The sequence below is a fragment of the Ambystoma mexicanum genome, chromosome 3q (assembly GCF_040938575.1).
Source record: "Ambystoma mexicanum isolate Mex_15411 chromosome 3q, UKY_AmexF1_1, whole genome shotgun sequence".
In the NCBI taxonomy this organism is placed as follows: domain Eukaryota; kingdom Metazoa; phylum Chordata; class Amphibia; order Caudata; family Ambystomatidae; genus Ambystoma; species Ambystoma mexicanum.
Window position 1 is genome coordinate 868,636,722 of NC_090926.1, and position 17,812 is coordinate 868,654,533.

General features: G+C 43.3%; 1 protein-coding gene across 1 annotated transcript in view; it reads right to left on the reverse strand.

The window, feature by feature from the left end:
• The window catches only part of TEFM (transcription elongation factor, mitochondrial), a 94,559-nt gene that overhangs the window by 36,380 nt on the left and 40,367 nt on the right, over nt 1–17,812 (reverse strand). Inside the window, exon 2 of the mRNA XM_069654961.1 lies at nt 2,739–3,220. Coding sequence (XP_069511062.1) covers nt 2,739–3,220 — 482 coding nt within the window. The remainder of the gene's footprint in view (nt 1–2,738; nt 3,221–17,812) is intronic.

Consider the following 17,812-nt stretch of genomic DNA (forward strand, 5'->3'; position numbering starts at 1 on the left):
GGCGGGAAGAAATTAAGAGTGGAATAAAATGGGAAGCTGAAAAGTGGGAGGAGGGCATGTCAAATGAACTTGCTGGTCGTGTATGTTCAGGTTAAAAACTCCTAAGTAATATAAAGTCAAAGTCGCTAAGGCAATTAGGAGAGGAATATCACCAAATTTGAGTTTCTATTCAACAGCTCGATTGGTGGTGGAGTAGATAGATATACATTACATTTTGTGTTTGGTCTGTACATAATATGCAGTTCTGAAAGAAGATGCAGAAACCACTATTTATGGAACATAGAATTAAAACATTTATTGATAATCCTAATTTTTTTGCTGCAAGCTGAACCTTTTGAGGATCTGCACATTTATAAAAGATTTGTTTTGTTCTACCAAGTTCATCAGTGTTATGAATACGCTGATTAATTATTGTGATGCTGATTGTATCAAATGTTTCTACCAGTGTACTTTTATTTTATACTGTGAACAGCTTTATATGTAATTTGTACGTTTGGGATCCTTATATGACATGTGGTGTTTAATTGTAAAACAAAATTCCAAATCAAAATAATGTGCTTTAATTTTTAAAAGGAGAAACTACAGGGTCCATGCTCGTCTGTTTGTTTCTCAGTGGCTGTCTTCATGTTTGTCAATCTCTGCTTGATGATCTCTAGATGTTTCAGTCTCTCACACTGTGGAGTCTCTGTTCCTCTGTCAATCTTGCCACGGTTGCTGAATCTATCTGACTTGTACTCCCACATCTTATAGCCAGTGCATAGTGATTCTGTGGTCTGCCAGACTCTCTATTGGTTATTTCTATGAGCAGTTCCGTTTTCCTCTTGTGTGATGCACATCTGTGTCTTTATGCAATTGTTCCTTACCCTCTTTATTAGGCCATCATCTCTATCTTGGTGTTGCTAGCTCTGTGGCCTATCAGTCTTTCCGTCTTGTGAGAAACCTGAAGGTGTCTCACCCGTTAGTCCCCAGGGATCTGTCATCCAGGTAGCCAGGACACGGCCATCACTTTTGGATCCAGCTCCTGGGGTGGACCAGTGTGGGCGGATCACCTGGATGAGGGGTCTTCAGGGAGTGGAAGTGGGACACCGGATGGCGAGACGCGGTATCCCCTTCCCTGTAACGCCTTTACCCCTTCCCTGTAACGCCTTTACCCCATCCTACCAGGTAGGATACATAGGGACTCAACACCGCACCCCCCCCTTTTCCGACACTAACACTTTCCCACGGACAACTCACTGTGAGCGAAAATGAAAGAACACCCGAGCCGTATACCTGACATGTCCCAATACAATGGTCAGCCAGGGTCAGGCAATTAAAGATCATTACACACACCTGAATTCCACCACACTTCCGCACTCAAATAAAAGGCGGAGCACGAAAGCACATGAGGAAGCAGCAGTTCCAAGATGGCAGTTTAATAAAAGGCAGAAGATGGCAAAACCGAAGAGGATTACAAGGAGGGAAGTGCCCTTGCCTTTTCACTGAAAGACTGCATCTTTCATGAGCCTCCGAGAATAGGAAACATAAGACCTGGAATTAAAGCTGAAGAATCCTGCATTGTGTGTCAGAGGTACCCGGGGCTTGAATAGTCAAGGCAGGGAGAAGAGTTTGCTGCCGTTGTACTGTCCTTGGCCTCTTACAACAAAGCAGCACCAGTGAAGTCAGCCCACCTGGTGAGTTGGGGAGACTGATACTAGACCAGTCTGTGTGGAAACCAAGGTTACAAGTGGCAACATTGTATAAAGATTAATAAAACAGCAGATGAGTGAATTAACTTTGAAGGTAAGATACAATACCATAGACAGAGTGGTCCGGCATCACATGGGTGCTCATTTGAAAGTCTTAGCTAGCTATCCAACCGAAAGGGTGCGAGCGTTAAAAGAAAGAGAATTGTGAAATCGAAATGTTCCTGCAACGGGTCAAGCCAAACCCTGTGCACATTCGAAAGTCTTTGATATTTGATGTAAACTTAACATTGGTCCGAGCCCAGATGAGGGAGACTAATGTGTTCGAGGGATCTGAGCCCGGCTGAGGGGGATCCCGGGTGAACCGCGAGTCACCCGAAAAGAATAACCTACAAACAGTGTGTAATAAAGTGAAAGGTGAAAGGTAGGCTCACGCCCGCCAGAGGGAAGCCTGTGCAGAACTTTATGCTAAAAGGATCTGAGCATGACTGAGGGGGTTCCGGGGTGGAGAGTGACTGATACGATGTGAATACTTGTGAAAATCTGAAAAGCAAAAGAATTTGTTGTTTATTTGTTCGAATCGAGCCCTTTCAGTGAAGAGACTTTGAGAAGCAAGGAGGCTTACGCTCCGAAGGCTGTGCTGCTGGTGACTGAACTGTAACCTCATGCTAAAGAAGCCAGAGACTGTGCTACGCTCGCGTTAACCGCCTTATCCCATGCTGAAAACGTGGGGCTGGGAGGCAAACAGACCCACACTATTTGTATTTAGAGGTAAGGATTGGCAATAAGTTTATTAGTATAAGCCCTTTTTTATTTTGACAAGACACCACTAGGACTGCGTTATTATTATTTGATGGTCGTAGCTTGCTCCCATCGATAAGATTTAGTATTAGATAGGCAATTGTCAATTTTTCAAACCCTTTTTGAAGTTCTATAAACACCCTTGAACTGTGGTCACTTGTGTCTCGCTTACTGTCGATGCCATGCCTTCCTTCCAGTCTGCTCCAGAAAACAGAAATATACATCTGGAAGTGGGAATAAAACTGTAAATACCTCCAGCTTGTCTCTTCTTATTTCTGGTTTAATTAATTTGTTCACAGGTCTGAACTCTGGCACTCTTCTTTCTTTCCGTTCTCCCCTCTCAGCATGGCCAATAATACTCTCGCACACTTTCACTGTTGATTTATATTTAAAGTTTGGTACTTTTGTCAAACTATGCAAATCGTGAAAGGGCCCATGCTGGGTCCGGTAATCCACAATGCTGGCAGATTTCTTTCCCCGCAGCAGTTTCACAGCAGCAAGTTCATGCTCTGAAGCTGTATTCAATAGTTCAAGAATGGCAGTTCGCTCTTCATCGGAGTAGAAAAAGTCGACGCTTGGTCCAGGGTCTTTTGAGCTGTGATCAATTACCAAGTCATTAAGAAAATCCCCCTCGGTGGAGGCGATTGTTTTTCGTAAACAGTTACAGCAGTAGATGGACCTTGACTTAACCAGTGGATATGAAACCAGAGGGGTCTGCGAAAGCAATTTCCTTCCTAGGAGCAGGTACAAAAATACAGATTACTAGTCATGAATTTTCTTGTATATTACATGTAAAAATAGGAAGGTTTTAAGGCTTTTCTTTGGTTGGTAATCTGTAAAACAGGCAAATGCTGTCATACGCATGTTTAAAGGCTGTAAACCAAAGGAACTGCATCATTGCAGAGAATTCTGGGTTTTGTACAACAACAACAGGCAAACATGCAGCACGTGTTCAAAGTTACTATTTTTAATATTTTTATTTATTTAAAAGGTTAAATTAGTTTATATCAAACCTTATACCCATTTACAGTTAACATTAACAACAAAATACTAATTCATTTCATATCAATCTAAAATGTTATGAAATACATATAAATTTAGACTTACAAATTCAGGCCACGATTCATTCCATTAATACATAAAATGTGTCAAAATATATAAACTTAATGAGTTACCAGAAGTATACAAAAGCTAACGTCATAGATATCTGAGGACCACTTAAAATCCTTGTCAACATATCATCAAGTTTTAAAATCCTGATCATGAACACATCTACTAAATATTACATTTCTTAAATCATCCAAACGTTCACACATTATAAATAAATGCTTCAGTGTTTCAAATCTGGTTTTCTTTTTTTACAGATTCTCATAGACCGTGCTATTCCCTCAAGCTCCTATTACCTCATTTATTTGTAGTTTATAGACTAAAATGCAAAAATGTTCTAGCTCGCTTTTTACAGATATTCAATTCAGTAATGTTATAGTTGTTTCTATGCCAGAACCACTTGGAAATATCCGAAAAGGGAAATCTTCATCCATAAAATTATTGCAGCTCAGCTACCTGTCCCAAACATCTACTTTCCTTAATGTCCCGCTCCTGAAAATCGCAATTTTAACACATATTGGCTCATTAACTCCATTGGTTTCCAGTATCCCGACGTTCTTTACAGAAAGGAGACAAGGTTACACAATGTCTCCCTTGTAATAAGGTTCTAATTAATATCCAAACACATTCTAGCAGCAGAGAATAATAGACAAGGTACATTTGATTTTTTCTATTTCTATTATTTGGATACTGTTGTTCATTAGTCAGCGAAGCAGCATTTTTCAAAAGACCATAGAAACATGCAGGTGGTTGGACATGTAAAGCCAATTACATTTTTCTTCACGTGTGTCGCTTATACATGATTTAAGGTGATCTAGAAACTGAATTTGCCCAGTAACAAACATTGGCAAAGCAAATAAGTCTGGCTTTTTAGAAGGTAAAATGTGTAAGGCCCTCCTCACAGGCTAAAAAGGTGTATACTTCCTCCCAGCACATGGTTTTGGTAATAGTTTGTCACCCTGGGTGAGAGGTGGTATGCCAAGACATGTGTCTCTGGCGCACTCTATCACTGATGAGGCCCATCAAGTCTTGGGCTGCTTGCAGTTCCATGCAGAGGGGATGTGACCTACCAATTTGTGCTGCTCCCATTGGTGCCAGTATCAGATGTATTTGCATGCGACTAGTTCCGTTTTGCAATAGCACAGAATGGCTAAACGGTGGGGGGGGGGGGGTTGCCTAGAGCAATGTCAGTGGTTAAGGTTACTTCATTACCTTGCAACCATCACATTTTCTAGCTATGGGTTTTTCCCAGTCTGCAGCGCAGCTTTGTGTTTTAATTTCCCTGACATTGCATGCATGCTTCAGAGATCAGGCAGGTCTCATTTGCATACTCAAGAAGCCCCACTGTTTTGGTTTAGACACTGCTGCTTTCTGTAAATCATGTCATGTTTTTAATTCATGGAGGATTCGCAAGGGCAGAATGTGGAGATTTGAGTGGATGAACAGAGGTGTGAGAACAAACAAGGTCACCCTAACATTTCCAAAAATAAATATATATATTTGTCAAAGCTAGTTGCGAACAATACCCCGACAGGAAATATCCCAAGATGCTTGAACAAAATGTGATTTACACAGAACCCTTCTTACTCATAGCTACGTTGTCAAACTTTAGGGAAACAATCACACTATGTTTCAAAAATAATGCACCTAATCCATTGATAAATTACCTTGTGCAGGATTGCAGTTTTCATGCACAAGTAAAATGCACATTCCAAAAGCTGGCGCGTATGGCACACACACACAAACAATAATATTGTCAGGCATATCTGTCATTCCAAGATGAAACCCTATGAAAATATTGCTTTTTCTGAAAGGCAATGGGCCATCAATGCAAGGCACACATACACCTCATCACGGTGCGTCTGTTATAGATTTGAACCATTGCTATTTTATTATATTTTTTAAGCACGCAAACAGTGGCAGCCATTAACAAAATCATCTACCAAGAAGCAAAACTAAAATAATTATGTCAGGGTGCAAACTTTGCACTTGTCACTGGCTACTGAAATGTGACTCTTGGCTAGTAAGAAATGGTGTACTGTGCGTACGTATAGAATTGAGGTGGTGAGTGACTATTTGATGGCTGGTTAGTAGCTTGCAACTTGAATTTTTAACCCCGATTATGTAATGCAGCACAAAAGTGTAAGACATCAATATATCAAGCAGCATTGAAACAAAATAAGCTTTTATGAACAACTTTTTGTTTTATGTAAGTGTTGGGTTTTGGAAATTGTGACCCCCCCCTCCCTCGTTGATGATATAGTGCTTTACAAGAGCATACATTAATAAGTTAAATCAATACGGGTATAAATAGAACACACTACTGAGGCTAAGTTTGGAAAGACATTGAGGGAGATATTGGAGAAGTTTACAGAAAGGGGATACAGAGAGTGGCAAAACCAGCAGTCATCATCATGGAAAAGGTACTTCCAATCAGCAGCGCGGCACCAGGCAAAAAAGGGAAGTTTTTTTTTTGTTTTTCTTAAAGGCCATCATTAGCACCCATGCAGAGAACTACACGGGTGCTAATGGCGATATGCCCCTCAGTGGCGTGCCAACCCTTTTGGGAACGGCACTGCCACTCTCATTAATGGACTCTCCCTGCGCTCAGGCCTTTAACTTGGGCAGCGGGCCATTACCTACAGGGTCAGCTTGTGGCATATTGCCTCATTATCGACATCTATCGTCCCAGTACTTACTTCTGAGGTACTGCCTCCCAAATAGGAACCGTGTCCCAACTTTTTGTTATGAAATCACCCCTCCTTAATACCTCCATGTTCCCAAAATCCCCTTGATCAAAAAGGTGCCTGTGCACTGGACAGGCACTGACTGAGGAATGCAGTGACCTCCTCCAACACCTCCCCACTGCGGACCTTTAAAGGAATGGTTCGGTCAAAAATTTGTATTGCCCCTACGGGTCGGCCATGTGTTTTTAAGCCTAAGTCGCTCGATTTTAGAAAAATTTCCTATGGACATTACCCGAGTTTTCGTCCATTAAACGCACACGAAAACAGGCACCAGGGAGCTGACATTTTGTGATAATCCTATCATTTCCCCGATCGCCCTGGCTGACCTGCTTTTGCGGCACTAAATCATATCCCCCGCCCCTGAGCCTGTCATCAGCAGACGCGTACCGCCCATTTCACAACGCCAAAGCACGGCTCGTGTCAACAATCGCTGCGCTTCAACTAATGACGTGTCGCCATGGAAATGGCAGGACGCCTCTTTCCTCAATAAGTATAAACAGACCGTTTCACAACTCAAAGCAGCAGATTTTCTATTCCAGTTCCTCACTATGTGTTACTTTGAGTATTCTGTGACTCGTTTCTGTGCTCTGGTCAGCTACCTTCGTTGCTTGTAGCCTGTGTGAACAGATACCAGTACCACCGCTATCAATTATTTTAGTTTGTTTAACACACAATGGATACAATAATGCCCTACATGTACGAGTCCGAGTATACCGAGGAGGAACTACTGGAAAGGGAAACACGCGAAACCGATGGGTCTCTGGACGGCAGTTGGGAGGACGATTCAACAGCTGAAGAGCCTGGACCTAGTCGCATGGACGGTGTTTCCAACTGGTGTACATGCAATCGGTGCGAGCTAATGCCAACCGAGGACCAGAACTGCTGCTGCTGTGAAAACTCGGGATGCGTGGCCTACATTTCGGAAGGCGAGCCACGACCGCAATGCATCACCGAGCTGCCAGACTTCAGGGCAGCCTGCCTCACACGGTCCGTGTTGAGGATAATGATGGTGCTTATGCACGAACTTCGCGCAACTGTTAGTCCTCGTAATCCGAGTAACAAGTAAGTATACTCTGCTTCATGCCACTCCAATTTCATGGTCTTCTACTATATCCAAAATTACATATACATATCATTGTAACGCACAAAAGTCGTTCAATAGTGTGCAGTGTCTAGATAGCATTTGTCCGAGCAGAATGCCATTAGTTACAAGAATTGTCATTGACAACAAACGTTTATTAAACTTATCTTGGTCATTTAAAAACAGTTTGTTTCATTCCTTTTCACAGGTGGTACAGGCTGGTGGCCTATCGTTCCTTTACATGGTGGCTTCACGGGAGGCTTGGACACCGTGTTCGAAGAGTGATACCCGCCTGTGCCGTTCGTGCCATAAGAGAAACGTTCCAGAGTGACAGCGGTCAGTACAGGGGATTTTCTCTCGCTGTGCTGCAACCTGAACTGTACAATGTGTAAAGTTTTGTATTTTTGTGTCATCAAAATAAGCTACAAAATATAACACCACATATATTTTAACAACGGTTGTTTTGATTTTTTAAATCAATCAAGTGTGTCTTCATTCATGGATGGACGTCAGACACCTGTGCTCGGAATGGGTGAAGTTCAGGTCGCTGTGAAGCGGGGTGGTCACTATCTAAGCTAACATAACATATTATCAATAATGCATGCACTAAATAACACTTGATCAAAGTCTTTCAGTCGGTTATGTCTCTATAAAAGTCACACATATATCTATACTATCAATTAACATTGGATTATACCGGCCTTAGGTCAAGGGTCTTGACCACTATAATACACTGTTTGAAGTGTTGGTCTGTGTTCACAAGAATCTCCGGTATGTGGCATTTGTTATTGATAGGCAACGATATACTGCAGTAGGGGTCTAAATGTTAGTTGGGGGATCTGCTAGGTGGGCATCATGACGTGGTCAGTGGTCTGGCACATGAAGAGAATACCTTGCAGGGACACAGGGTCATAATGGCAGTAAGTTTCCACTGGCGAGGGTGCGTGGGCAAGGACACGTTTGTGGAGAAGAACGAGCCATGTGCTTGGTTCAGGCCGGTTCACATGCAGGACCGTGATCTCAGAGAGTGATGTGTTACATTTATTAGCTGTTGCAAATACCTCTGGAGTTTTCCAGTCAGAGTGGGAACGAGGCTGTGGGCCATGTGCTCTGCGCGCTGTACTATCGCAGTGAGGCCTGGTCACCAAAATGGAGTGGAAAGGGGGTACAAAAATGGATGCCCCGTGTCCTGCTCAGTGTTCCCATCTACGCGAATGTCATCCAAAGTTAACATCACATAAGGGCAAGGGGCGAACCCACTACTGGAGGCACTTGGTACGAGTTTATACTGAGAAGTAAAGGATGAGAGGTGCCTGATGGCCCCTCGCTCCCACACACTTGCCTGCACACAAAAGGCGGTTCGCACCCGGGGCTGGCATGGGGGGCTGTGACGGGCGCAAACGGCCAAGGTGCCAAACAGCATGTACACTTCAAAAGGTATCCCACGCCCAGGGGGCATCGCTCACATGGCCTCCTCAGACCCCGTGTCTCCAGGCAGGCCTCCCCTGAGGCAGGCCGCCCCCCTGCAATCCACATAAGTGTGTCTCCATTCAACAGTCTTCCTGTGCCTTGTCTGCACGCCCCAGGCCCATCCATCCCACCCCCTCTATCAAAGGCGGTTCGCACCCGGGGATGAGCGCTGGCATGGGGGGCTGTGACGGGCGCAAACGGCCAAGGTGCCAAACAGCATGTACACTTCAAAAGGTATCCCACGCCCAGGGGCCATCGCTCACATGGCCTCCTCAGACCCCGTGTCTCCAGGCAGGCCTCCCCTGAGTCAGGCCGCCCCCCTGAAATCCACATAAGTGTGTCTCCATTCAGCAGTCTTCCTGTGCCTTATCTGCACGCCCAGGGCCCATCCATCCCACCCCCTCTATCAAAGGCGTTTCGCACCCAGGGATGAGCGCTGGCATGGGGGGCAGTGACGGGCGCAAACGGCCAAGGTGCCAAACAGCATGTACACTTCAAAAGGTATCCCACCCCCAAGGGCCATCGCTCACCTGGCCTCCTCAGACCCCGTGTCTCCAGGCAGGCCGCCCCCCCCTGCAATAAACATAATACCACGACATACACACGTCATTCATTCACAAACACACCCCTGTTTCTAATACTTTATAAACCACTTGATATGTCTCATGAGAACATCTTTGTGCTTTGCAAGTCAACTCCTGAACCTTCTACCTGAGAAGCACTGAGATCTATGCTAATCTGCTCGTCGCCGTGCTATCTGTGACCGCTTCGAGCAAACTCGTCAGTGTGCTACCTGTGGCCATCTACCTCTTCTCCTGCAACATACTGCTCGGCCTGCTGAATCCAACTGTTTGTTGGTCAAGGTAAGGCCATGTATCCTAGTAATATTTCAGTCATTTTTACATTTCAATCTATTTGCTATTACAGTACCCAATAGAGCTATGGTGATTGGTCTCATTGCTATTGACTTGAGTTTCAATTGTTATGCTATCAATAGATCTATTTATTTTCATCTGTGTCAATTGTCATCGGATTGCGTCCTTCGGGGGTCCAGTCTATAATGTAAGCATGGTTCCTTTTCGTGCAAGACAAAACAGAAATTTCTGTAATTTATGCAAATACTAAGCCACACATGATGAACTGGTATAGTTCCGGTGACCAAAACAAACAATGCATTGAGCATGGTATGGTTCATTTACTTTTTTATGTCATTTTTATTCATCAAGGTTTTATAACAATCTTGATATTTACTTTTCAGAATTTTCAACAATGCCTGCCTGTTCGATTGCCCTTCGAAGACCCATGCTAAGTCTGAAGGCACTACAATGCATGTGTTCCCGAAAACTGTTGATCGAATAAGAGAATGGGTCAGACATTGCGGATATCCACTGGATGAAAGTAGAGTGCAACAAGTCTTTGAGGACAAGAGGGGTGATCGATACCGCATCTGCAGCTGGTACTTTCCCTCGAACATGTACACCACATCTTTGGTAACAAAGAAGAATAAATGGCGATCGACACGAAAATTGCTCGCAAACGCTATTCCCACTCGATTCGTCCACAATCCGCCACTGGTGAGTCAAGTGTCCGTTTTTAGCTTTAGGCCTTGCGGTAGTGTGTAGGTAGCCGAATGGATTCATTGATATTTTAGGTGTTGTTTCCAATTTGTAATACTTTCGACATTGATATGAGTGTATAGCTTTTTGAATAATTACATCTATCAATATATTATTTTTAGATTTCATGACCCACAAACGAAATCTATATATGGGCACAGGGACCTGTCCTATATTGCGCATTACTCAAGTATTCTGTCTCCTTACATGGCAATTTTAATATTGGCATTTCATTATCAAACAATAATTTACCTTTACAACTTCTTGACTATCCCTTGAATCTGAAGCAAGAATATTCTACTTCTGTCACGTGCTCGCAGTTATCAACCACTTCTAGCGCGTATCAGGTAATCATACTTGGCTATTCCGCTACAGACTTGTTTTATGCATGTCAAGTAATAGTTTGTATGTATCGTGTGATTATTTTACCAATTGTTTGGTTAGTGCTTTCCAATTGATATACACCTTAGTTGTCGTCCCCTGGTGTTTGTTTTCAGTTATAATTAGTGTTATCCATACTAATGCAAGTACTGTCTTTCAGGGAGATGCTGAAGCGTCCACCACATTGACAACAGCCCTAGATGTTCTTCAGCAGCCCGAGGTATGGATACTGACAGCTCAACTGACCGTGATCATCAGGACTGGAACACTTGTCGTTTGATTGTTCTACACCATGTTTCATTTGTGGTTAGCCGTTGATATGTACCTGTGCGGTCGACCCCAAGCGTGTGTTGTGTTTTCAATATTGTAATCGTTACTAATGCAAATACTATGTTTCAGGCAGTTGTTGAATTGTCAACCCACGCACTTGATGCAGAGCCTGACATTCAAGTAATTCCGGTGGAAGCGGGACCATGCGGATACGAATCGGCCCAACAGCTTTCGGAAGTGCGCACCACATTGACAACAGCCCTAGATATTCTTCAGCAGCATGAGGTATGGATACCGACAGCTCCATCGAGCGTGATCATATAACGTGATTCCATTTGCCATACTTTCTTCCCTATTAACGCAAGTACTGTGTTTCAGGGAGATGATGGAGCTTCCACTACAATCACAAGATCCCATTTAGATGATGCAGATGTAAAGAAATCGGAGAAATAAGTCGATTAAATCTGATCATTTTTAAATATTCCTTGATTCTTTTAGACAATGCAACATTTGTGGTTATCTCTTTATATGTGCCTGTGCCGTCGACCCCAAGTGTGTGTTATGTTTACGATATTGAAAACCATACTAACACAAGTACTGCGTTTCAGGGAGTTGCTGATGCCTCCTCTTCAATACAATCATTCGTGGCAGTCCATGCAGAGCCAGAGGTATGGATACTGACAGCTCCATCGAACTAGGTCATCAGAGCTCGAATACTTGTTGTTTGATTGTTCCACACAATGTTTAAGTCGTGTTTGGCTATTGAGATGTACATGTGTGTTCGTCCTCACGTGCGTTTTATGCTAACAATATTTTGATACACAGTAATGAAAATACTATGTTTCAGGGAGTCGATGGAGCCTCATTCCGTGCTGTCTATGCGGATACAGAAAATATAGTCGTTGCAGCGCAAGAGGAAGGGGAGACATGCGGATACGTATCGGAGCAACAGCGTGCAGATGTTGAAGGTCGAGTCAAAAAAGTTGCAAAGAAAAGAAACAAAAATAAGGTTAGTTACAAACAGTTCATAACTTTAGAATTTTTTTTGTGCTGGGGACCATTTTATGTTTTTTTAAAGTCAATTGTACTATACTTTATCTTGTGTTTAAACTGAACATCCCTTTTCCAATCTGTCCTCTAGTTACCCGTGCGTCTACGAACTATACATACACAGACAGTGAAACGAATGAGAGATGTTGCTTGCCAAACCATTTCCACTATGGAGACTATGGAGAAACTATTAATTCAGACGCGGCGTGTTGAGACTCGGGATGCTCATGTCCAATGTACAGAAAATGAAATTAATGTGACCGGAGAATCCAGCAAAGTTGTATTGGACCATTGCTACAGTACGTCCGCACCACCGCAACAACATGATACTGGATGTATTGAAGATAGCTCTGCAGTAGTCGTAGATCAATTTACACAATCTACACCCGCCAAAAAATTGCCACCAAAAAAGCTGTCGACATTGTTGTGTTCTCCCATCAATGTTGAAGTAGCAGATGTTGAAATGACAGAGAATGAACTAGCAGCAGCATTCACTGACGCATCAGAACTTGATAGCAGCGATATTTCTTTCAAATGTGGTGATATGTCCTCAACGTCACAGGCCGAAACAACTTTGACGCAGGATGACAGTCTAATGAAAGAGGACAAATACATAGTATTCGACAGTTGTTTGATGGATATTATAAGTATGCTGAAATGTGGGCATTCCGTCAGAGGGAAAGTATGTGGGAAGCCATTGATTCATGTGACTCGTCAAAAACAAGGCAGTAACGTCAGAATACATGCCGCCTGTAGATTACATCATACGTTCTCATGGTCTGCACAACCGATGCTGGGGAAACTGCCAGCAGGCAATCTACTGTGTGCAGCTGCATCACTTTTTAGTGGCTCCAGTTTTAGAAAGTTAAAGTCTTTCTTTCAGTTTGTGGGACTCCATTTCATTTCAAAGACGCAGTACTATAAATACCAACATGATTATCTGTTTCCGGCCATTAGTGATGCTTGGAAAATTGAACAATTGTCTCTAGCAAGTACATTTGAAGGCAAACGATTCAGGCTAGCCGGCGATGGACAGTGCGACAGCCCTGGATTTTCTGCCAAGTACTGCACCTACCACTTTCAGGACATGGATAGTAAGAACATTGTGAGTTCGGTGGTCGTGCAGGTAACACAATGTACATCCTCAGTGGCCATGGAGAAACTAGGATTTATAAAATCAGTGGAATATCTGCAATCGAGTGGAATGCACATCGACCTCATAGCCACGGACAGACACGTTTCAATTGCCAAGACAATGAGAGAGCAGTTCCCACATATTAAACATCAATTTGACGTATGGCATCTTGCTAAATCAATCAATAAGAAAATCTCGGCTGCAGGGAAAAAAAAAGGTTTGGAAAGTATTTCAGAGTGGTCCCAGTCTATCAGCAACCATCTTTGGTGGAGCTCCAAAACTTGTGAAGGGTCAGTGGAAATACTACTTGAAAAATGGCGGTCACTGATGCACCACTGTACCAACGTGCACCGCTGGTCAGAAAACCTACATTTCCACCAATGTGAATATGGCCCTTTATTCCCAGTGGAGACACGGAAGAAGAAGTGGTTGAATCCATCTTCACCGACACACAAAGCCATTGAGAAGATTGTTTTCGATAAAACTCTATCAAGAGATTTGAGGGGACTGACAGAATTCTGTCACACTGGAGGTTTGGAGGTGTTCCACAATATGTGCCTAAAGTACAGGTCAAAGCACTTGCATTTCAGCATACAGGGCATGAGACATAGGACTCTACTTGCCGTCTTGGCCCATAACGAGAATCTCGGCCGTGAACAATCTAGGACTAAGGGTAATGTAAGGATGCCTCGCTACACTAAGGCCTTTTCAAAAAGAAGTAAGCAATGGGTGATCAAACCAGTCTATGAGGAAATGGAGTTCGACTTTGTCAAAAGCCTTATTGTTGCTGTATTAGAGAAGCACAGATATGGACTTTTGAATGTTTCTGTGCAGAGCACTGATCCATTGCCACCCAACATTGCCACTGTGCCATGTCCACCCAAAGGAGAGCTGGTTGTGACGTACAAATCCCGGTTTAAATAATTATAATACGATTGTCTTTTTGTAAATGAATTTTATTGTAAAGTGTGCATGCAAAGTACGCTAACCCTAACCCCTACCTTCACCATCCTGGGTGCCGAACTACCTGGGTGTCATTTTTGAATTCTCTCTCTATTCACCTCATATTGCTGACCTTGTCTATATGTGTATGTATATATTTTTGTTGATGTAACTAATTTTCGCAATCTCTTATAAATGCTGGGCACTGTTAACCGAGGGGAGGCTTGCGTATTGCAAATAATAAAACAAACAAACAAACAATAAATCTCACTTTCAACTCAACACCTCAGGTACTTTATACTTTCCCTGACCTTCCCCAAAAAATTAAAAGTCTCAATAGTTATGGTTCTTTGGGGCTTCAAAGCTCGCAGACAACGAGGACAAAATTGGGGGCCTTAGAACGCGCCAAGCGAGCCGTTGCAGATGGGAGAGAAGCCAGTTCGCATTTGCATATTGAGGCGCAGTACATAGATTGATTCGAAACTTCAAGTACTCACAGATGGCTTTACTACGGGATGTTGCAAAGAAAGAATGTATGCTTATTTCTAGTGAAGGTCAGCGGCTTTGATTTTCAGCTCGCGCCCTGAAGAGGCCCACAACTCGCACTGGCAGTATAAGGTTCTATTGTTTTTTGACTTTGGGAGACAGGGACCATACCGAAAGAACTTCATTTGAAGGGGGGTTTTGGAGGGGCAATAAAGTAAGAGACAATAAGACAGAAAATTCTTAAACTAGACCGAGTTTCATGTTAGTTCAGTATACTAAAAAATAGTTGTCAAGAGCACAGTGGGATTAACGGACTGCATTACGCATAGACACAATGGAAATTGCAAATATAATGTAAGTAACTCTTTAGACGCTTTTATACCGGAATGAAGAACTAATGAATGGATGCATGAATAAATGAATGAATGACGAGCTTTGAAAACGTTTGTGGAATCGTCCTTGTAGCGGGCACATGGGCATGCAGGTCCACATTCCACACGCATGTAGACAAAAAGTAGTTTCTCATTGTGTACTAACCTCGATTTATTTCGTTAGTTTTCGCATTGATTATAGAGCCGAACATACTCCATTGCACTATCCTTGAAAGCAAATAGTTTCAGCTCGGCCGTAATAAATAAAATGAATAATATTAATAAAGATCGGCTGGCGAGACTAATTATAAATTTTATGTTTTCAAAACGTGTATATACTTCCATTTTGCCACTGCCACCAGTTTCAGACACCGGCAGACGGTTTCTTCAGCCGCCAGCTGCAGCTTAATGTAAACAACTGCACCATTCTGATGATTTTATGGGAAGATCGCCAAGGGCTCATATGCCCTTACGCGGTACTAGCGGCTAGAAGCAACATATCAACCTTTACGCTGGCCTAGTGCCTACTTGATGGAACAGCCTTGCGGTTCAACGTGCGACAAAAGTGCTTCTTTGAACGAAAACCAACACCCTTTGTACCATAAAGGAACAGCGCGTGACTCACGATAAAATTTTACGGATTTGTGGATAGAGATAAAAGAAAATAAATGACTTTCGGAGTTCATATGGCAATTGCTGAATATTCTATAAACATTTAATGTCAAATAAATGTACTTTACCAAATGTACCGTGTTGCTGTTTGATTTTAAAGTACAGTTTCATATTCCGAATTGTGGCGCGCTGTGTTGTGAGCTGATCTGTGTTGGTTTCCGGGTTCTGTGTGAAGTCGCGTAGAAGACGACTGGGCGCGTTGGCCTAGGCAGCACAGAAACGTCACGGAGAGAGGCGGGGAATATGAATGTTTTGATAATGTCAGGCTCAGGGGCGGGGGATATGATTTAGTGCCGCAAAAGCAGGTCAGCCAGGGCGATGCGGCGAGTGATAGGATTATCACAAAATGGCAGCTCCATGGTGCCTGTTTTCGCGTGCGTTTAATGGACGAAAACTCGGGTAAGGTCCATAGGACATTTTTTTAAAATCGAGCGACTTAGGCTTAAAAACACATGGCCGACCCGTAGGGGCAATAAATAATTTTGATCGAACCATTCCTTTAAGGAAGCAATGATCCAGAGCTAACCAAAATCCTAAAATTCCTCAGGGCAGCAGGTGGAGCAAGGGAAGGAAGATCATCAGGTCTCCTGTGGTACGAGGGGGCACGATTGAGTCCTGAAGACACCAGGCAGAAACAGGTGCGAGGGCACTGGAGCACAGCGACCCCAGGACAGACGTGTTCTGTACCTGGGGAACACTGCAAGCTATGGGGAGTGCAAGTAGGCCTAGAGGTGGCTGTGCAGACTTGATGTTTGCAGTACCTGTGCCATGGAGATTTGTCAATCAGTAAGGCGTCCTCAGGTCCCCTGCCAAACGGGCAGCCAAGCACCTCCTGGCTGGGGAAGTTCAGGACTAATTGTGGGGGCTCAGAGCGCATGCATGAACCACACGTATATGAATGCAGTGCTGCATCCCGTTGTGTTATGTGTTTGCCGGGCTTCCGTATAAGAGTAATGATGTTATAAAGATGGCTAACAGCAAAGAGAAGAGAAAAGATTAAGAGGACACACTCTGCAGGTCCTCATAGTATGATAAAAGCCAGTCTAAAAAGATGAAGGGGGAAAAGAAGGAAAAGGTAACAAATATTCATTGGCCCCCGAAAGATTTAAAAAACATTGTAAATCAGGCGATTCATGAGCAGGATAACAGGAAGAGAAAGAAAGAAGGCAAGTCTTAAGTTGCCTTCATCTACAGCTTCATCTTCCTTAACCTCAGACATGAGGTGCTCGTCTTTATCATCCGCTTTGACAGTCCCATCCGCATCAAGGTATGAAAAATACCCACAGGCAAATATTTGGATAAGGAAGAGGTTAAGCTGATACTAGCAAAAGGACAGAACAGCAAGAGGGTTACTTGATCCTGAAGCTTGTGGAGCTTTAACACACCCCAAGATTGGACAGTATAATCAATCTACGGAAATTGAACTCCCTCTTATATCTGGCATTAAAGATAAGATCTTAAAGGAATGAAAAGAGCTAGAACAGTTTGTGATGCCACTGTTTATGTCAAAGCTGTATCCCTTAAAAGGACATGGAATGTCACTGCCAGAGAGAAGTGCACGTTATCCTGTCTAGCTTGGCAAGGAGATCATCCATGGGTGCAAAGGAAGCAGCTGTGTGGGGCTCATTAAATAGGAATACTGGCACAGCCTTGAAAAGATCTTAAGCAAGAGCACATCTGACATTGAGGGCAGATGTATATGTCTCTTATATAATGGATATGGTACTGTCTGGTTTTAAGAAGCTAATCAAAGCCAAGGAAGCGGAAGCAGGTAGCACTCTGATTTTAATGGACATGCAGAAGCAGGTGGAGCTCCTTTCAGATCTTTACTATGGCTGAAAGTCGTAGACTTCCATCAGAGTACTGAAGCAGAACGCCACCTTCTTACCACATGAGGTAGCCCCCTTTCCTTTTCCTTGCTTTTTTGGGTTTGTGACTTGTTTTCCTCCCAGACAGGTTAAATCTCAAGCCCAGCATAGCGTGGCTGTGTGTTTTTTG